Here is a 22,371-nt window from a genome sequence, read left to right on the forward strand (position 1 = left end):
AGCCCGTCATGCCACTGGCTTGCCGGTGATTGTAGCGTCCGGACGACTGGCGTTGGTTTGTTGAAAACCACGTCCTCGACCTCGCCTACCAGGCGTGGCTGTTTGTCTACCACGGCCTCGAAAGGGCTGAGGTCTAAAGGATTCGAACGCTGGTCCAGAGTATCCCGTGAAAAATACCTTTGTCCAAATCAGGACCAAACAACCTTCGCATAAGGTAATGCTTCTATTCTACTCTCGACCTTTGCCTCCGCCTGCTAAGGACGCAGCCAGAGCGCTTGTCGTGCCACAACGAGTGACGCTGAAAGGCGAGGACTAGGCAGACATCCGTAGAAGCTGTACATAGATAATCAGCAGCTTCGCAGATTTGATCAGCGAGAAGCATAAGGTGGACGTTTTGTAGGGCGGACCTGAGTCCTGTTATCCAGACAAGCAACGCCGTAGTTACCCAAATGCCAACCAAACACGGTCGAAGCAACACCCCTGCTGCTGTATACAGCGACTCTAGCATAGCTCCCATGGAGATGTCACTGACTTTGGAAACGGGTAACTAGACCGAAATCGGCGAGGTTTCGAAACCTGTGTATCAGGATCCTATTAACATCTTATTTAGAGATTCCACGCTGGAGATCTGTGGCCTAGTAAAGACCACCTTATAAATTGTCAGAGCCTCTTCAGTCCCTGTAAACTTCAGAGTCTGACGCACCCACACTATCTGACTGCTGGTCTATTCACCCTTCTCACATTCATCTTGCGCAGTTAGGCCTGGCATAGAATCGTCAGGATTGCAACATAGCAGAAACTGGGAATTTATAAGGCAAATGAAAACTATCTTCAAAATAGGAGATGAAATGGGAGTATAAAATATACTGTGCATGTGGTAGAACTCACCGGGAACCCACTGGTACAGACATTGCAGTGAAACAACTTTTCCGTCTTTGCTGGTGACTGACTTATGTAACCAGACAAATAAATAGACAAAGACAAACCAATTCCACCTCAGTAAAATTGCAAAAATGTGTATATGGTCAAAGTGCAGTGCACGTGGCCAGACCATAAGAAACCTGATCCAAAAATTCCTACCAACACCCCTGCGCCATCCGGTGGAGCAGTGTTGTAGGACAGGAACGTTCTGGAAAAGAAACAGAAAGTATGAATAAAATGGCCTCCAGCCATGTGCTTATAGTCAAAGAACATATAGCATATTTTGTTACATGACTATATATACATACATACAGTATTTTATATACATTTTCTATGGTATAACATTGTCTATGGTATAACAAGTGCTAAAGAATGCATATATAACACAATGCAGCCCTTCTTTAGCATAGGATGTCTATTGCTGCTGCTGTGGCATAATCTCTCCCCCCTGCAGCTGCGCTACAAGTAACAGGGACAGGGAAACTCCTGACCGCCCAGCATGAGTTCACTAGTTACTAGAGGGCTGTTTTACAGGGACAGACCGCGGCAGCAGTGTGCACTGTCCGCGGTCTGAGTGATCAGAGGCGCCGGCATCCCCCCCCCCTGCTACCCTTAGTGTGTGCAGGGAGCGCTGGCAGTGCTGAGCTGCCGGCCGTTATTGAGACAGACCGCGGCAGCAGTGAACGCTGTCCGCGGTCTGAGGGAGCAGTTACCTTCCCCTAAGCGACGGAGCCTCCGGCCGTTACAGGGACAGACCGCGGCAGCACTGAACGCTGTCCGCGGTCTGATTGCATTACAGGCAGGGAGCGCTGAGAACAGCGCTTGCAGTGGCCGTCCAGCGAGTCCCTCTGAGCGGCGGCCGGGAATAGGGGAGCGGCGTGGGGAGCTGATAACGGTGGCGGGGACGGAGCAGCGGGATGGCTCGGGCGACGCACATAGCAGTCCCCCCACATGGCGGGGCGGCAGCGTGAGCTGACCGCCCCTGTCATAAATACCTGGGTTCCTGTGCTCTGACGGGGCTTCTACAGCAAGCTCCGTTCGGCAGCCTCAGCTGAAGGGTAGCTGATGTACTTGGGCTCTGACGGGGCTTCTTCTAGCAAGCGCCGTCCAGTCCTTTCTGCAGTCTCAGCTGTTAGCTGAGCCGCTTGTGGCTGTGAGGGGGCTCCTATGTGAGGCCCGACACGCCAAGAGCTGCACGCAGCAGCTTCTATAATCCCGTACCCAGAGCTTTTATGTAAGCTGGGAAGGGATTGTAATGTATAAAAAAGAAAAACAAAAATGGTCCACACTTGTGCTTACTGTCCATGTGAGCACCGAAAAAACACTGAAGTATTCTGGGAGTATGGAGGGGAGGAGTTACTGAAATTTGAATATTCAGTGCCCAGTCTTTGCTAACACCGTCCATATCCCAAGAGTACTCCAGTGACCCCTAGTGGATGAAAAAGAAATAACAAACCTAATAAAAGTCTTTCTGAGAAACTCTGGAGAGCTCCTCAGTGTGCATCCAGTCCCACTTGGCACAGAATCTAACTGGAGTCTGGAGGAGGGTCCACATCATGATTTATTAGCATAAACCCTTCATCTATTGTTCTCAGCTGCAATACAATACAGAGAATACAGCAGGGGATTAAGTCATTAAAGGAGGGGATTAAGTCTGATTGGCCAGTCTTAGTTAATCCTATAAAGAGGTCAAGATGAATGTGGACCCATCTGTAGTCACAAGCGTACCATGCAGAAATTATGTACCATAAACTGCACTGGACTAGCAATACAAAGTAATACTCAGTATGGCTATATGTGATAACTATAGATATAACAAACACAGTAAGCACTCGATGTGTATCACAGGGTGTTTGTACCACACAACCTTGAAAGTATGCACTCTTTCTTAACTAACACAGTCGCAGCGACAGGTAGAATACTCAAGTGTCCGGTAGGAAGCACAGCACTGGCAGTCAGGCGGTTCCACAGAGGAGGATTTGCCCAAGCAATCTCAGGAAACAGCAAGGCTCTATCTGTAATGGCTGCTGATCGGGAATGAGGGAGAGAGGGAAGCAGCTCCAGGGCGGGAACATTGCTGAAATGGCACCATGGTGCTGGGGGTGAGGGGCCTCAAGTCCAACCTGCTCCCCCTGCTGGCATACCAACCGGGTGTGCGGGCAATAAAGATAAAGTAGGGGGGATTTGGTATAACTTCCCCCTTGACCTGTGCCCCATAATATAAACCCTGGTGGCTAGCGGAACATCAGCCCAGTAATTCGTGTCCACGCCAGCGCGCGCGCTGCCTGCCTCCTGCAGCTGCGCTGGATCGCGGTAAAGTGCGGCACAGAAGCTCCTTACCTCCCCCTTTGTCTGCGGCCCCGCGATCCGGGAGACAGCGGCGTGTGTGTGTGACTCACGTCAGGATGGAAGAAGGCGGCGCCTCCGCTGTAGTGACCCGGCAACCGCGGGAGTATACAGCGCCGCTGGGGGGTGATGGAGCTGCACGCAGGAAAGTCTATCAGACTGTGCCTGCAGCAGCCCTGGAAGTCTTCTTTACATTTTCTCTGTTTTCAGTCTGTAAAACGAAGCTCTGAAAAGGCTGCTTAGGGCAGCCTCCTGTTAAGTGCCTGCATACTGCAAGGCACCAACTTACAAACTGAGCTCACTGGCATGGAGGTGGAGTTATAGAGGAGGCGGCGCTGTGCATCTTGGGAACAGTCAAAAGCTTTGAGCCTGTTGGTGCCTCGGATCAAGATCCTACTCTACAACCCGATGTAATTCCTTGTGGAGCCCGCAGCAGAAAAAGCATATCCATGTTATCTTTTCACTATACAAGCTTTTTCACAAATATGACACTTTTTAAACACGCAATGCCATGTTTGCGAATTACAGCCATCCTATATAAAAGGCTAACTGCTCCTCACCTTTGTTATGAGCACCGGTGGCCACTGGAGGCCGCCACACAGACCAAATGAAAATGAAAGTGATCATCCAGGGAGATGTTACACCCTGCTGCTAATTACGTAAAAACACTGATCTGACTCACACTTGCTGAATATGGAGCAAGTGTGCTGGAGAGAGTGGGGATAGGGGTAGGACTTTGGTGTGGCAGTTGCCATTTATAACAACCTTTCATATTTAAAACGGACTAGATTTTCTATTTTTTTCTTTGATTTCCACTTATACCCCTTTTACACCACCTGAAAAAATAAGATTTTACTCACCGGTAATTCTATTTCTCGTAGTCCGTAGTGGATGCTGGGTACTCCGTAAGGACCATGGGGAATAGTCGGGCTCCGCAGGAGACTGGGCACTCTTAAAAGAAAGATTAGGTACTATATCTGGTGTGCACTGGCTCCTCCCTCTATGCCCCTCCTCCAGACCTCAGTTAGGGAAACTGTGCCCGGAAGAGCTGACATTACTAGGAAAGGATTTGGAATCCAGGGTAAGACTCATACCAGCCACACTGTACAACTTGTGATAACTATACCCAGTTAACAGTATGAACAACTGAGCCTCATTTAACAGATGGCTCATAACAAAACCCTACAGTTAAGCAATAACTATATACATGTATTGCAGAAAGTCCGCACTTGGGACGGGCTCCCAGCATCCACTACGGACTACGAGAAATAGAATTACCGGTGAGTAAATTCTTATTTTCTCTGACGTCCTAGTGGATGCTGGGTACTCCGTAAGGAGCAGGGGGATTATACCAAAGCTCCCTAACGGGCGGGAGAGTGCGGATGACTCTGCAGCACCGAATGAGCAAACTCAAAGTCCTCCTCAGCCAGGGTATCAAACTTGTAGAATTTTGCAAAAGTGTTTGATCCCGACCAAGTAGCAGCTCGGCAAAGTTGTAAAGCCGAGACCCCTCGGGCAGCCGCCCAAGAAGAGCCGACCTTCCTCGTGGAATGGGCTTTTACCGATTTAGGATGCGGCAGTCCAGCCGCAGAATGAGCCTGCTGAATCGTGCTACAGATCCAGCGAGCAATAGTCTGCTTAGAAGCAGGAGCACCCAGCTTGTTGGGTGCATGCAGGATAAACAGCGAGTCGGTTTTCCTGACTCTAACCGTCCTGGAAACATTTTCAGGGCCCGGACTACGTCCAGCAACTTGGAATCCTCCAAGTCCCGAGTAGCCGCAGGCACCACAATAGGTTGGTTCAAATGAAACGCTGATACCACCTTTGGGAGAAATTGGGGACGAGTCCTCAATTCTGCCCTGTCCATATGGAAAATCAGATATGGCCTTTTACAGGACAAAGCCGCCAATTCTGACACACGCCTAGCTGAGGCCAAGGCCAACAGCATGACTACCTTCCACGTGAGATACTTCAACTCCACGGTCTGAAGTGGCTCAAACCAATGTGATTTTAGGAAATCCAACACAACGTTGAGATCCCAAGGTGCCACTGGAGGCACAAAAGGGGGCTGAATATGCAGCACTCCCTTAACAAACGTCTGAACTTCAGGCAGTGAAGCCAGTTCTTTTTGAAAGAAAATAGACAGGGCCGAAACCTGGACTTTAATGGATCCCAATTTTAGGCCCAGTCACTCCTGACTGTAGGAAGTGCAGAAATCGACCCAGCTGAAATTCCTCTGTTGGGGCCTTCCTGGCCTCACACCAAGCAACATATTTTTGCCATATGCGGTGATAATGTTTTGCGGTCACATCCTTCCTCGCTTTAATCAGCGTAGGAACGACTTCATCCGGAATGCCCTTTTCCATTAGGATCCGGCGTTCAACCGCCATGCCGTCAAACGCAGTCGCGGTAAGTCTTGGAACAGACAGGGCCCCTGCTGCAGCAGGTCCTGTCGGAGCGGCAGAGGCCAAGGGTCCTCTGAGATCATTTCTTAGTTCCGGGTACCAAGTTCTGCTTGGCCAATCCTGAACGATGAGTATAGTTCTTACTCCTCTCTTTCTTATAATCCTCAGTACCTATGGTATGAGAGGAAGAGGAGGGAATACATAAACAGACTGGTACACCCACGGTGTCACTAGAGCGTCCACAGCTATCGTCTGAGAGTCCCTTGACCTGGCGCAATATCTTTTTAGCTTTTTGTTGAGGCGGGACGCCATCATGTCCACCTGTAGCCTTTCCCAACGATTTACAATCAGCTTGAAGACTTCTGGATGAAGTCCCCACTCTCCCGGGTGGAGATCGTGCCTGCTGAGGAAGTCTGCTTCCCAGTTGTCCACACCCGGAATGAACACCGCTGACAGTGCTAACACGTGATTCTCCGCCCATCGGAGAATCCATGTGGCTTCTGCCATCGCCATCCTGCTTCTTGTGCCGCCCTGTCGGTTTACATGGGCGACCGCCGTGATGTTGTCTGACTGAATCAGCACCGGTTGGTTTTGAAGCAGGGGTTCTGCTTGACTCAGGGCATTGTAAATGGCCCTTAGTTCCAGAATATTTATGTGTAGGGAAGTCTCCTGACTCGACCACTGTCCTTGGAAGTTTCTTCCCTGGGTGACTGCCCCCCAACCTCGGAGGCTTGCATCCGTGGTCACCAGGACCCAGTCCTGAATGCCGAATCTGCGGCCCTCGAGAAGATGAGCACTCTGCAGCCACCACAGCAGAGACGCCCTGGCCCTCGGGGACAGGGTGATCAGCCGATGCATCTGAAGATGCGATCCGGACCACTTGTCTAACAGATCCCACTGAAAGATCCTTGCATGGAACCTGCCGAAGGGAATTGCTTCGTAAGAAGCTACCATCTTTCCCAGGACTCGCGTGCAGTGATGCACCGACACCTGTTTTGGTTTCAGGAGGTCCCTGACCAGAGATGACAATTCCTGGGCCTTCTCCTCCGGGAGAAACACCTTCTTCTGTTCTGTGTCCAGAATCATGCCCAAGAACAGCAGACGCGTCGTAGGAATCAGCTGCGAATTTGGGATATTCAGAATCCAGCCGTGCTGCTGTAGCACTTCCCGAGATAGTGCTACTCCGACTAACTGCTGCTCCTTGGACCTTGCCTTTATAAGGAGATCGTCCAAGTACGGGATAATTATAACTCCCTTCTTCCGGAGTATCATCATTTCGGCCATTACCTTGGTAAATACCCTCGGTGCCGTGGACAGACCAAACGGCAACGTCTGGAATTGGTAATGACAGTCCTGTACCACAAACCTGAGGTACTCCTGGTGAGGTGGGTAAATGGGGACATGTAGGTAAGCATCCTTGATGTCCAGTGACACCATAAAATCCCCCTCTTCCAGGCTTGCAATAACCGCCCTGAGCGATTCCATTTTGAACTTGAACTTCCTTATATAAGTGTTCAAGGATTTCACATTTAGAATGGGTCTCACCGAACAGTCTGGTTTCGGCACCACAAACATTGTGGAATAGTAACCCTGTCCCTGTTGAAGGAGGGGAACTTTGATTATCACCTGCTGAAGGTACAGCTTGTGAATTGCCGCCAGTACTACCTCCCTTTCCTTGGGAGCAGCTGGCAAGGCTGATTTGAGGTAACGGCGAGGGGGAGACGCCTCAAACTCCAGCTTGTATCCCTGAGATACCACCTGTAGTACCCAGAGATCCACCTGTGAGCGAACCCACTGGTCGCTGAAGTTCCGGAGACGCGCCCCCACCGCACCTGGCTCCACCTGTGGAGCCCCAGCGTCATGCGGTGGACTTAGTGGAAGCAGGGGAGGATTTTTGTTCCTGGGAACTGGCTGTCTGGTGCAGCTTTTTCCCTCTACCCCTGCCCCTGGGCAGAAATGATGCGCCTCTGACCCGCTTGCCTTTCTGAGACCGAAAGGACTGTACTTGATAATACGGTGCTTTCTTAGGCTGTGAGGGAACCTGAGGTAAAAAAGTCGACTTCCCAGCTGTTGCTGTGGATACGAGGTCCGAGAGACCGTCCCCATACAATTCCTTACCCTTATAAGGCAAAACCTCCATGTGCCTTTTAGAATCAGCATCACCTGTCCACTGCCGAGTCCATAATACTCTCCTGGCAGAAATGGACATTGCATTAATTCTAGATGCCAGCCGGCAAATGTCCCTCTGTGCATCCCTCATATATAAGACGACATCTTTAATATGCTCTATGGTTAGCAAAATAGTATCCCTGTCAAGGGAATCAATGTTATCTGACAGGGTATCAGACCAAGCAGCTGCAGCACTACACATCCATGCTGAAGGAATTGCAGTTCTCAGTATAGTACCCGAGTGTGTATACACAGACTTCAGGATAGCCTCCTGCTTTCTATCTGCAGGCTCCTTTAAAGGCGGCCGTGTCCTGAGACGGCAGTGCCACCTTTTTTGATAAGCGTGTGAGCGCCTTGTCCACCCTAGGGGATGTTTCCCAACGTAACCTGTCTGTTGGCGGGAAAGGGTACGCCATTAGTAACCTCTTAGAAATCACTAATTTCTTATCTGGGGAACACCACGCTTCTTCACACAATTCATTTAACTCATCAGATGGGGGAAAAGTCAATGGCTGCTTTTTCTCCCCAAACATAAATACCCTTTTTAGTGGTAACCGGGTTAATGTCAGAAATGTGCAACACATTTTTCATAGCCGTAATCATGCATCGGATGGCCCTTTTGGACTGTACATTTGTCTCATCCTCGTCTACACTGGAGTCAGACTACGTGTCGACATCTGTGTCTGCCATCTGAGGTAGCAGGCGTTTTTGAGCCCCTGATGGCCTCTGAGATGCCTGGGCAGGCGCGGGCTGAGATGCCGGCTGTCCCAAAGCTGCGTCATCGAACCTTTTATGCAAGGAGTTGACACTGTCGGTTAATACCTTCCACATATCCATCCACTCTGGTGTCGGCCCCGCAGGGGGAGACATCACACTTATCGGCACCTGCTCCGCCTCCACGTAAGCGTCCTCCTCAAACATGTCGACACAGCCGTACCGACACACCGCACACACACACAGGGAATGCTCCGACTGAGGACAGGACCCCACAAAGTCCTTTGGGGAGACAGAGACCACAGACCAGAGCGCTATATAACAGAGGGAATTACACTAACAGAAAGTGAATTTTCCCGCAATAGCTGCTTATATCACCTTTTGCGCCTAAATTTATGTGCCCTCCCCTCTCTTTTTTACCCTTGTTGTACTGTATACTGCAGGGGAGAGCCTGGGGAGCGTCCTTCCAGCGGAGCTGTGAAGAAAAAATGGCGTCGGTGTGCTGAGGGAGATAGCCGTGCCCCCTCCGCGGCGGGCTTCTCCCGCTTTTTTAATAATGTGTATGGCGGGGGATTAGGCACATATACAGTTTAAAATAATTTACTTACCGATAATTCTATTTCTCGGAGTCCGTAGTGGATGCTGGGGTTCCTGAAAGGGCCATGGGGAATAGCGGCTCCGCAGGAGACAGGGCACAAAAAGTAAAGCTTTACGATCAGGTGGTGTGTACTGGCTCCTCCCCCCATGACCCCCCTCCAAGCCTCAGTTAGGTACTGTGCCCGGACGAGCGTACACAATAAGGAAGGATTTATGAATCCCGGGTAAGACTCATACCAGCCACACCAATCACACCGTACAACCTGTGATCTAAACCCAGTTAACACTATGATAACAGCGGAGCCTCTGAAAAGATGGCTCACAACAATAATAACCCGATTTTTGTAACTATGTACAAGTAATGCAGATAATCCGCACTTGGGATGGGCGCCCAGCATCCACTACGGACTCCGAGAAATAGAATTATCGGTAAGTAAATTCTTATTTTCTCTATCGTCCTAGTGGATGCTGGGGTTCCTGAAAGGACCATGGGGATTATACCAAAGCTCCCAAACGGGCGGGAGAGTGCGGATGACTCTGCAGCACCGAATGAGAGAACTCCAGGTCCTCCTTAGCCAGGGTATCAAATTTGTAGAATTTTACAAACGTGTTCTCCCCCGACCACGTAGCCGCTCGGCAGAGTTGTAATGCCGAGACCCCTCGGGCAGCCGCCCAAGAAGAACCCACCTTCCTTGTGGAGTGGGCTTTTACCGATTTTGGCTGTGGCAGGCCTGCCACAGAATGTGCAAGCTGAATCGTACTACAAATCCAGCGAGCAATAGTCTGCTTAGACGCAGGAGCGCCCAACTTGTTGGGAGCATATAGTATAAACAGCGAGTCAGATTTCTGACTCCAGCTGTCCTTGAAATGTATATTTTTAAAGCACTGACAACGTCCAACAACTTGGAGTCCTCCAAGTCGCTTGTAGCCGCAGGCACTACAATAGGTTGGTTCAGATGAAATGCTGACACCACCTTAGGGAGAAAATGCGGACGAGTCCGCAGTTCTGCCCTGTCCGAATGGAAAATCAGATATGGGCTTTTGTAAGATAAAGCTGCCAGTTCTGACACTCTCCTGGCCGAAGCCAGGGCTAGTAGCATGGTCACTTTCCATGTGAGATATTTCAAATCCACAGTTTTTAGTGGTTCAAACCAATGAGATTTGAGAAAGTCCAAAACAACATTGAGATCCCACAGTGCCACTGGAGGCACCACAGGGGGCTGTATATGCAGCACTCCCTTAACAAAAGTCTGGACTTCAGGAACTGAAGCCAATTCTTTTTGGAAGAAAATCGACAGGGCCGAAATTTGAACCTTAATAGATCCCAATTTGAGACCCATAGACAATCCTGATTGCAGGAAATGTAGGAATCGACCCAGTTGAAATTCCTCCGTCGGAGCACTCCGATCCTCGCACCACGCAACATATTTTCGCCAAATGCGGTGATAATGTTGCGCGGTTACTTCCTTCCTTGCTTTAATCAAAGTAGGAATGACTTCTTCCGGCATGCCTTTTTCCTTTAGGATCCGGCGTTCAACCGCCATGCCGTCAAACGCAGCCGCGGTAAGTCTTGAAACAGACAGGGACCCTGCTGAAGCAAGTCCCTTCTCAGAGGTAGAGGCCACGGATCTTCCGTGATCATCTCTTGAAGTTCCGGGTACCAAGTCCTTCTTGGCCAATCCGGAACCACTAGTATCGTTCTTACGCCTCTTTGCCGTATAATTCTCAATACTTTTGGTATGAGAGGCAGAGGAGGAAACACATACACCGACTGGTACACCCAAGGCGTTACCAGCGCGTCCACAGCTATTGCCTGCGGATCTCTTGACCTGGCGCAATACCTGTCCAGTTTTTTGTTGAGGCGAGACGCCATCATGTCCACCATTGGTCTTTCCCAACGGGTTACCAGCATGTGGAAAACTTCTGGATGAAGTCCCCACTCTCCCGGGTGAAGGTCGTGTCTGCTGAGGAAGTCTGCTTCCCAGTTGTCCACTCCCGGGATGAACACTGCTGACAGTGCTATCACATGATTCTCTGCCCAGCGAAGAATCCTTGCAGCTTCTGCCATTGCACTCCTGCTTCTTGTGCCGCCCTGTCTGTTCACATGGGCGACTGCCGTGATGTTGTCCGACTGGATCAACACCGGTTTTCCTTGAAGCAGAGGTTCTGCCTGGCTTAGAGCATTGTAGATTGCTCTTAGTTCCAGAATGTTTATGTGAAGAGACGTTTCCAGGCTCGACCACACTCCCTGGAAGTTTCTTCCTTGTGTGACTGCTCCCCAGCCTCTCAGGCTGGCGTCCGTGGTCACCAGGATCCAATCCTGTATGCCGAATCTGCGGCCCTCCAATAGATGAGCACTCTGCAACCACCACAGAAGAGATACCCTTGTCCTTGGAGACAGGGTTATCCGCTGGTGCATCTGAAGATGCGACCCTGACCATTTGTCCAACAGATCCCTCTGGAAAATTCTTGCGTGGAATCTGCCGAATGGAATTGCTTCGTAAGAAGCCACCATTTTTCCCAGGACTCTTGTGCATTGATGTACAGACACCTTTCCTGGTTTTAGGAGGTTCCTGACAAGCTCGGATAACTCCTTGGCTTTTTCCTCCGGGAGAAAAACCTTTTTCTGAACCGTGTCCAGAATCATCCCTAGGAACAGCAGACGTGTTGTCGGAATTAACTGGGATTTTGGAATATTCAGAATCCACCCGTGCTGTTTTAGCACTTCTTGAGACAGTGCTAATCCCATCTCTAGCTGTTCTCTGGACCTTGCCCTTATTAGGAGATCGTCCAAGTATGGGATAATTAATACGCCTTTTCTTCGAAGAAGAATCATCATCTCGGCCATTACCTTGGTAAAGACCCGAGGTGCCGTGGACAATCCGAACGGCAGCGTCTGAAACGGATAGTGACAGTTCTGTACGACGAACCTGAGATACCCCTGGTGTGAGGGGTAAATTGGAACGTGGAGATACGCATCCTTGATGTCCAAGGATACCATAAAGTCCCCTTCTTCCAGGTTCGCTATCACTGCTCTGAGTGACTCCATCTTGAACTTGAACTTCTTTATGTACAGGTTCAAGGATTTCAGATTTAGAATAGGTCTTACCGAGCCATCCGGCTTCGGTACCACAAATAGAGTGGAATAATACCCCTTTCCTTGTTGTAAAAGGGGTACCTTGACTATCACCTGCTGAGAGTACAGCTTGTGAATGGCTTCCAAGACCGTCACCCTGTCGGAGGGGGACGTTGGTAAAGCAGACTTCAGGAAACGGCGAGGTGGATCCGTCTCTAGTTCCAACCTGTACCCCTGAGATATTATCTGCAGGATCCAGGGATCTACCTGCGAGTGAGCCCACTGCGCGCTGAAATTCTTGAGACGACCCCCCACCGCCCCCGAGTCCGCTTGAGAAGCCCCAGCGTCATGCTGAGGCTTTTGTAGAAGCGGGGGAGGGCTTCTGTTCCTGGGAAGGAGCTGCCTGTTGCTGTCTCTTCCCCCTTCCTCTGCCTCGTGGCAGATATGAATATCCCTTTGCTCTCGTTTTTAAAGGAACGAAAGGGCTGCGGTTGAAAAGTCGGTGTCTTTTTCTGTTGGGGAGTGACTTGAGGTAAAAAGGTGGATTTCCCGGCTGTAGCCGTGGCCACCAAATCCGATAGACCGACACCAAATAACTCCTCCCCTTTATACGGCAAAACTTCCATATGCCGTTTTGAGTCCGCATCGCCTGACCACTGTCGCGTCCATAAACTTCTTCTGGCCGAAATGGACATAGCACTTACCCGTGATGCCAGTGTGCAGATATCCCTCTGTGCATCACGCATATAAAGAAATGCATCCTTTATTTGCTCTAAAGACAGTAAAACATTGTCCCTATCCAGGGTATCAATATTTTCAATCAGGGACTCTGACCAAGCTACCCCAGCACTGCACATCCAGGCTGTCGCTATAGCTGGTCGTAGTATAACACCTGTATGTGTGTATATACTTTTTTGGATATTTTCCATCCTCCTATCTGCTGGATCTTTAAGTGCGGCCGTCTCAGGAGAGGGTAACGCCACTTGTTTTTATAAGCGTGTGAGCGCCTTGTCCACCCTAGGAGGTGTTTCCCAGCGCGCCCTAACCTCTGGCGGGAAAGGGTATAAAGCCAATAACTTCTTTGAAATTAGCATTTTTTTATCGGGGGCAACCCACGCTTCATCACACACCTCATTTAATTCATCTGATTCAGGAAAAACTATAGGTAGTTTTTTCACACCCCACATGATACCCTGTTTTGTGGTACCTGTAGTATCAGTAATATGTAACGCCTCCTTCATTGCCAAAATCATATAACGTGTGGCCCTACTAGAAAATACGGTTGATTCGTCACCGTCGCCACTGGAATCAGTGCCTGTGTCTGGGTCTGTGTCGACCGACTGAGGCAAAGGGCGTTTTACAGCCCCTGACGGTGTTTGAGGCGCCTGGACAGGCACTAATTGATTGTCCGGCCGTCTCATGTCGTCAAACGACTGCTTTAGCGTGTTGACACTATCCCGTAATTCCATAAATAAAGGCATCCATTCTGGTGTCGACCCACTAGGAGGTGACATCCCCATATTTGGCAATTGCTCCGCCTCCACACCAATATCGTCCTCATACATGTCGACACACACGTACCGACACACAGCAGACACACAGGGAATGCTCTTAACGAAGACAGGACCCCACTAGCCCTTTGGGGAGACAGAGGGAGAGTTTGCCAGCACACACCAAAAGCGCTATATATGACAGGGATAGCCTTATAATAAGTGCTCCCTGTATAGCTGCTTTAATAATATAGTTTTGCCACAATTTTGCCCCCCCTCTTGTTTTACCCTGTTTCTGTAGTGCAGTGCAGGGGAGAGCCTGGGAGCCTTCCTGACCAGCGGAGCTGTGTGAGGAAAATGGCGCTGTGTGCTGAGGAGATAGGCCCCGCCCCTTTTTCGGCGGGCTCGTCTCCCGCTCTTTAGTGGATTCTGGCAGGGGTTAAATATCTCCATATAGCCCCCGGAGGCTATATGTGAGGTATTTTTAGCCAAAAAAGGTTTTCATTTGCCTCCCAGGGCGCCCCCCTCCCAGCGCCCTGCACCCTCAGTGACTGCCGTGTGAAGTGTGCTGAGAGGAAAATGGCGCACAGCTGCAGTGCTGTGCGCTACCTTAAGAAGACTGAGGAGTCTTCTGCCGCCGATTCTGGACCTCTTCTCGTTTCAGCATCTGCAAGGGGGCCGGCGGCGAGGCTCCGGTGACCATCCAGGCTGTACCTGTGATCGTCCCTCTGGAGCTAATGTCCAGTAGCCAAGAAGCCAATCCATCCTGCACGCAGGTGAGTTCACTTCTTCTCCCCTAAGTCCCTCGTTGCAGTGATCCTGTTGCCAGCAGGAATCACTGTAAAATAAAAAACCTAAGCTAAACTTTTCTAAGCAGCTCTTTAGGAGAGCCACCTAGATTGCACCCTTCTCGGCCGGGCACAAAAATCTAACTGAGGCTTGGAGGGGGGTCATGGGGGGAGGAGCCAGTACACACCACCTGATCGTAAAGCTTTACTTTTTGTGCCCTGTCTCCTGCGGAGCCGCTATTCCCCATGGTCCTTTCAGGAACCCCAGCATCCACTAGGACGATAGAGAAAACTGTATTATGTGCACATTTGCCAAAAAGGTATACATATTGCAGCCCAGGTCGCCCCCCCAGCGCCCTGCACCCACCAGTGACCGGAGCGTGTGGTGTGCTGTGGGAGCAATGGCGCACAGCTGCAGTGCTGTGCGCTACCTTACTGAAGACCGGAGTCTTCAGCCGCCGATTTTCTCCTGGTTCTTCCGTCTTCTGGCTCTGCAAGGGGGACGGCGGCGCGGCTCCGGGAACGGACGATCGAGGTCGGGCCCTGTGTTCGATCCCTCTGGAGCTAATGGTGTCCAGTAGCCTTAGAAGTACAAGCAGGTAGGTTTGCTTCTCTTCCCTCAGTCCCTCGTAGCAGTGAGTCTGTTGCCAGCAGATCTCACTGAAAATAAAAAACCTAACAAATACTTTCTTTTCTAGTAAGCTCAGGAGAGCCCACTAGGTGCATCAAGCTCTGGCCGGGCACAGATTCTAACTGAGGTCTGGAGGAGGGGCATAGAGAGAGGAGCCAGTGCACACCAGATGTAGTACCTAATCTTTCTTTTAAGAGTGCCCAGTCTCCTGCGGAGCCCGTCTATTCCCCATGGTCCTTACGGAGTATCCAGCATCCACTAGGACGTCAGAGAAATGCAGGTGGTGTAAAAGGGTCACCCCGGGGTCCACTTTCCCGGGAATCCAACACGGCACATACGCAGGGTTGGACACGGGAAAGACCCGGGAAGGAGGCGGTGTAAATGGGTAAACCGGGTCAGCCGACCCGGCACACATTTACAGCATGGCAAACCTCCCGTACAGCAGACAGCGGCGCCGTGCTGGTTGCCATGCTGCGGCTGGAGACAAGGCACATGCTGTCTATGCATACAGCAGCGCCATGTCTGGTGCCTGGAAGCGCCGGAGGCTGGGGGCAGCACAGCAGATTGCTGTGCTTGCCCCCGGCGAGACGCTCCGGAGTCCCGATCTGCAGTGTGGGCCGGCGCTTGGAGATGACATCATCTATAAGCACCGGCCCACAAGACACTGCACCCGGATCGGCACTGCAGTGAAATATGGGTGGGTGGGGGGAAGTCCCTGGTCTGACCCGGCTTGGAAGCGTGTTCCAAATCCTGGGTCAGACCCGGGATTTTGGTGTAAAAGGGGTATTACTCTTACAATAATGTAACACTGCTCTTCACATCTGTGGTGCAGCCGGCAGTCACTGGAGGGACAAGGACACACACACTGCACATCCCTCCTCCATATACTGCTTCCGCCATATATCGCATACTTTGCACCCCTTCCTCCATATACTATGCTGCAACCCCAGGTTACTTGCCATTCCGGGACTCGGCAACAAGTAGCAGCAATAACCAGGAAACAGATGTAGGAACCACAAGACGGTCCAGCAGCACTCAATTACCGGCAGGGGGAGAAGGCGAATCAGTACGGAAGGAATAAGAAAAGTGGTTGGCGCTGGGGCTGCAGACGGTGCAGGTAAGGAGGCTGATAATCAGCTCAACTGCCTTATATATATTTTGCACCAGTGGAGGTGCAGGGTCCTGTGCTTGCCCCTCCCACACCCCGCACAGGCCGTGCCCAGAACACTTCGGCCAGATGCTGGTGGCTACTGGTGTCCCCTAACCCAAGACTGAGCAAGAGCTGTGCAGGGACTGGTGAGCTTCCACGTGACTGGTGTATATAGTGCAACATCAATATAGCCTGCCCAACACAGATATACAGCATCTAGATATATAAAAGGCTAATGCTACACCCTCAGCATGACAGAGCCCTACTGTAGCTAACAGCAGCAGGACTTCCAGAAACCCGGCAGCTCCTGTGTGAGTAGCAACATCCTTCCCCCCCCCCCCCCCCCCCCCATTCCGGCCCTGGTGTCCCGTTTAAACTGGATTGCTGTTCTAATAAGTACTGTTTTAAGCATACAATTTTAAACCTCAAACTATAAAATATCAAAATACGTAGGAAAAATTACCCGAATATCAATTCCTCCAACAAAAACTGTATTTGGCATTATTTTACCCTCAGGTAACACATAACCATGGTTTGGCTGATCCTCTTCAGGCGGGCTCTCACTTCTTGATGCAGACTATAAAACAAAAAACATAAAAGTTTAATAGATATACGTAAAATTTAAAAAAAATATGTTTTCTGTTTAACCATAACACCTTTTATACCATTGCTGTCTAAACTTGAAAATATTTGAACGTAATAATTTTTAATTGTGGCCCCAAGGAAATACTCACCCCCACACCATGTGTATTGGGGGCTCAGGAGGAGATAGTGCTCAGCAGCCCAGATAATCAATGTGTCACTAATATATGTGCTAAGGTATGTATAGCCTGTTCATGGATGGCCCAAACGGGACCCTTGAAGCTTGGATAGATTTGGTGATTGCTTCTATAGACCACAAACGTTATGTATATATGTCTCATGGAATGTGTTCTAAAATTTGAAAATCAAGGGTAATGATTTAATAACATCTACATGTATGGCATGAAGGGCGATACGCACCAACCTGAAACTATTACGATTTATCTGAATATTTTTACCTCTATGGGGAAACACCAATTTCATAGCCAATAGTACTTCCTCAATATTCTACAGAAGTCATTAAGGAGGATTGAAAAAAGGATTTTAATTACCTACCGGTAAATCCTTTTCTCGTACTCCGTAGGGGATGCTGGAGTCCACATTAGTACCATGGGGTATAGACAGGCCCACTAGGAGCCACTGGCACTTTAAGAGTTTGAGTGTGGGCTGACTCCTCCCTCTATGCCCCTCCTACCAGACTCGGTCTAGAAACTGTGCCCAAGGAGACGGACAACTTCGAGAAAAGGATATTACACAGATAGTGGCGAGATTCATACCAGCTCACACATACAAGGCAAACCAAGCTAACCAGCTTGAAAAATCAGCAGCGGCTGACAATACTACTCGACCAAGTAACAAAACAGTACTTAACCAAGAACTAAGCAGTACTGAACGAAGTAACCACTGCAGGATCACGTAGCGCTGGGCGGGCGCCCAGCATCCTCTATGGACAACGAAAAAAAGGATTTACCGGTAGGTAATTAAAATCCTATTTTCTCTTACGTACTAGAGGATGCTGGGGTCCATGAGGATGTACCAAAGCTCCCAGAATGTGAGGGAGAGCGCAGAGGCTCCTGCAGAACAGATTGACCAAACATTAGGTCCTCAGAGGCCAAAGTATCAAACTTGTAGAACTTTGCAAACGTGTTCGACCCAGACCAAGTAGCCGCTCAGCAAAGTTGTAAAGCCGACACACCCCGGGGCAGCCGCCCAGGAAGAACCCCAAAAGAGCATATATACTGTTAGTCAAATAATGATAGCTCAGTTATACCAATAAAAAATAAACAGTAATTTATTTAAACATTCAAGGAAAATTGATTTTTATATTCCTTACTCTAGAGTAAAGCAATTGCTAAAAAATTCATAAAAGATTCATAAAATTGAGAATACGAGGTACCACTGATGACTCCCTTCTAAGAGTAATATCCACAACTTCTGACTAGGACTCAGTTCCACATAGCTCACAAGTTCAATTTGTAGATAAATTGTTACCAGACTTGCTTCTGGAAAAGTCCCCCTAGGAGTTTCATGCAGAAAAATCCAAATAGCAAACAGGGTTATCTCCGGGTCGGTGGATGACTTGTGCTGGAATTATATCCAGTGAATGCCAGAGAGTCCATATATCGCCAGAATGGTTTGTGAAGGAATACAGTCTTGTGGTCCTCAAGAAAAAGCTCAACGCGTTTCGCTGGTTTAATAGCTGTCAGCTTCCGCAGGAGCATAAAGCATAAAACTTATGCTCCTGAGGAAGCTGGCAGCTATTGAACCAGCGAAACGCGGATATAACCCTGTTTGCTATTTGGATTTTTCTGCATGAAACTCCTAGGGGGACTTTTCCGGAAGCAAGTCTGGTAACAATTTATCTACAAACTGAACTTGTGAGCTATGTGGAACTGAGTCCTAGTCAGACGTTGTGGACATTACTCTTAGAAGGGAATCATCAGTGGTACCTCGTATTCTCAATTTTATGAATCTCTTATGAATTTTTTAGCAATTGCTTTACTCTGGAGTAAGGAATATAAAAATCAATTTTCCTTGAATGTTTAAATAAATTACTGTTTATTTTTTATTGGATTCAACTGAGCTATCATTATTTGACTAACAGCCGGCACCAGTATATATACTCTTGTCTTTCTTATTAATTCAGGGAATTGACCTTCCCCATACCGGCTGCCGTTGAAAGCGCACTCTTAATTTCTTCTTTCTGTCTTTATGCCCAGGAAGATCCCACCTTACGAGTAGAGTGGTCATTAACAGACGTAGGACCCTGCAAGCCTGCTGTAGAATACGCATGCTGGATACTGAACCTGATCCAGCGAGAGATCGTCTGCTTAGAAGCAGGACACCCAAGTTTCTTGAGATCATACAAGACAAACAGAGTCCGATTTTCTATGACAAGCAGTCCTCTTCACATAGCTTTTAAGAGCCCTTACAACATCCAAGGACTTTGATGAAATTGAGTAGTCAGTAGCAACTGGCACCACAATAGGTTGGTTGATATGAAATGCAGACGCAACCTTCGGAAGGAACTGCTGACGTGTCCGGAGCTCAGCTCTATCTTCATGGAAGATCAAGTAGGGGCTCTTACAAGACAAAGCCCCCAACTCCGACACACGTCTAGCAGAAGCTAAGGCCAACAAAGTGACAGCCTTCCACGAGAGAAACTTGACCTCAACCTCCGGTAGAGGTTCGAACCAAGCCAATTGGTGGAACTGTAACACCACATTAAGATCCCAGGGCGCCGTAGGCGGCACAAAGGGAGGCTGGATGTGCAAAACCCCTTTCAGGAAAGTCTAAACCTCAGGGAGGGAAGCCAATTGTTTCTGGAAGAAAATGGATAGGGCCGAAATCTGGACCTTTACGGATCCCAACCTCAGGCCCATATCCACACCTGCTTGCAGGAAGAGGAGAAACTGTCCCAGTTGAAACTCCACCATAGGAAACTTCTTGGACTCACACCAAGATACATATTTTTTCCAAATACGACGGTAATGTTTAGATGTTATTCCTTTCCTAGCCTGTATCAGGGTAACCTTGTTCGGAATGCCCTTTCGAGCTAATATCTGGCGTTCACCCTCAATGCCGTAAAACGTAGCCGCGGTAAGTCTTGATAAGCAAACGGCCCCTGCTGCAGCAGGTCCTCCCGAAGAGGAAGAGGCCTCGACTCTTCCAGCAGTAGATCCGGAGGATCCACGTACCAAGCCCTTCTTGGCCAGTCTGAGCAATGAGGATTGCCTGAACTCATTCTCCTTATGAATTTTAGAACTCTTGGAATGAGTGGACGTACACCAATTTGAACACCCACGGAGTCACTAGGGTGTCCACTGCCACTGCTTGCGGGTCCCTTGACCTGCAACAATACCTCCGAAGCTTCTTTTTGAGATGAGAGGCCATCAAGTCTATTTGAGGTACACCCCAAAGATCTGTTACCTCCGTGAACACCTCCGGATGGAGTCCCCACTCTCCTGGATGAAGACAGTGTCTGCTGAGGAAGTCCGCTTCCCAGTTGTCTACTCCCGGAATGAAGATTGCCGACAGCGCGTGTTTTTCTGCCCAGAGGATGATTCTTGTTACCTCTGACATTGCAGCTCTGCTCTTCGTTCCGCCCTGTCGGTTTATGTAGGTTACCGTCGTTACATTGTCCGACTGTATTTGAATGGCTCGATCTCACAGAAGATGGGCCGCTTGAAGACCGTTGTAGACGGCTCTTAGTTCCAGAATGTTTATTGGAAGGCTGGAATCCAGGCTTGACCACCTTCCTTGGAAGGTTTCCCCCTGAGTGACTGCGCCCCAGCCCTGGAGACTTGCATCCGTGGTTAGAAGGATCCAGTCCTAAATCCCAAACCTACGGCCCTCCAAAAGGTGAGGTAGTTGCAGCCACCAGAGGAGTGAAATCCTGGCTTTCAGCAACAGACGTATTCTCTGGTGTATGTGTAGGTGAGATCCCGACCATCTGTCTAGGAGATCCAGTTGGAAGGACCGAGCATGAAACCTTCCGTACTGTAGAGCCTCATAAGAGGCCACCATCTTCCCCAGAAGGAGAATGCACTGATGGACCAATACCCGAGCTGGCTTCAGGACGTCCCAAACCATTGTGTGAATCACCAACGCTTTCTCCTCTGGCAGAAATACCCTCTGTACTTCCGTGTCGAGGATCATTCCCAGAAAAGACAACCTCCATGTCTGCTCCAAATGTGATTTTGGAAGGTTCAGGATACAACCGTGTTCCCTGAGCAAATGAGTCGTGAGAGCAATGGACTGCAACGTCTCCCCGGACGATGCCTTTATCAGCAGATCGTCCAGATATGGGATTATTTTTACCTACTGTCTGCGGAGAACCATCATCTCTGCCATCACCTTGGTGAACACCCTCGGTGCTGTGGATAAGCCGAATGGCAGTGCCTGAAATTGATAGTGACTGTCTAACAAGTGCAAATATGAGATAAGCCTGGTGCGGCAGCCAAATCGGAATGTGGAGGTAGGCATCCTTGATATCCAGGATAACAGAAAATCTACCTCCTCCAGACCTGAAATCACTGCCCTGAGAGACTCCATTTTGAATTTGAACACCTTCAGGTACGGGTTCAACGATTTCAAGTTCAAAATCGGTCTGACCAAACCATCCGGTTTCAGTACCACGAAAAGTTTTGAATAATAACCCTTGTTTTGCATATGAGCTGGAACTAGGACAATGACTTGTGACTTTTCCAATTTTAGGATGGCTTCCTGTAGAATAGCCCTGTCTGTCTGTCAGCAAAGCTGGCAAGCCTGATTTGAAGAATCGGTGAGGCGGGAGTTCTTGAAACCCCAGTCTGGACCCCCTGGGACAATATCCTGTACCCAGGGATCCAGGCCTGACGACACCCAGACGTGTCTGAAACATCTGAGTCTCGCACCCACCAGCCCGTCCTCCAGGCTTTGCGGTCCCACAGTCATGCTGAGGACTTTGAGGAACCAGAAGCAGGTCTCTGGTCCTGGGAGCCTGCAGGTGTAAGCTTTTTGGATTTTGCCCGACCACCTCTAAAGAAAGTGGTAGAAGGCTTGGACTTTTTTGCCTGAGACTGACATGGAAGATATCCAAGCAGTCAGCGTACCCAGGTCCTTCATGGATTCCACCATGAACCCCGCATAGTCCTGTATGTTACGTAAAAACAATTCAATATCACTTCTATCCATTGTATCCAAATCCTCTAGTAATGTGCATGACCACTTTACTATGGCTTTAGAAATCCATTAATGGGCAATAGTGGGCCTTAACGCCACGCTCCTGAAGCAGTGTAAATGGATTTGAGCGTAGTGTCAATCTTATGATCAGCCGGATTTTAACGCAGTAGATCCAGGTACAGGTAAAACCACCTTTTTAGACAGTCTGGAGACAGATGAGTCAACAATGGGTGGGTTTTCCCATTTTTTCCTATCTTCCTCAGGGAAGGGAAAAGCAACCAGAACCCTTTTTGCGGAGTGGAATTTTTTCTCTGGTTTTTCCCAGGATTTTTCAAATAT

General features: G+C 49.3%; 1 protein-coding gene across 4 annotated transcripts in view; it reads right to left on the reverse strand.

The window, feature by feature from the left end:
• The window catches only part of DAZL (deleted in azoospermia like), a 510,616-nt gene that overhangs the window by 414,578 nt on the left and 73,667 nt on the right, over positions 1-22,371 (reverse strand). For all 4 annotated transcript variants that reach the window (XM_063922172.1, XM_063922170.1, XM_063922169.1 and 1 more), the window contains exon 2: positions 16,751-16,864. In XM_063922172.1, coding sequence (XP_063778242.1) covers positions 16,751-16,864 — 114 coding nt within the window. The remainder of the gene's footprint in view (positions 1-16,750; positions 16,865-22,371) is intronic.

Source organism: Pseudophryne corroboree, chromosome 5, assembly GCF_028390025.1.
Source record: "Pseudophryne corroboree isolate aPseCor3 chromosome 5, aPseCor3.hap2, whole genome shotgun sequence".
NCBI classification, from domain to species: Eukaryota; Metazoa; Chordata; class Amphibia; order Anura; family Myobatrachidae; genus Pseudophryne; species Pseudophryne corroboree.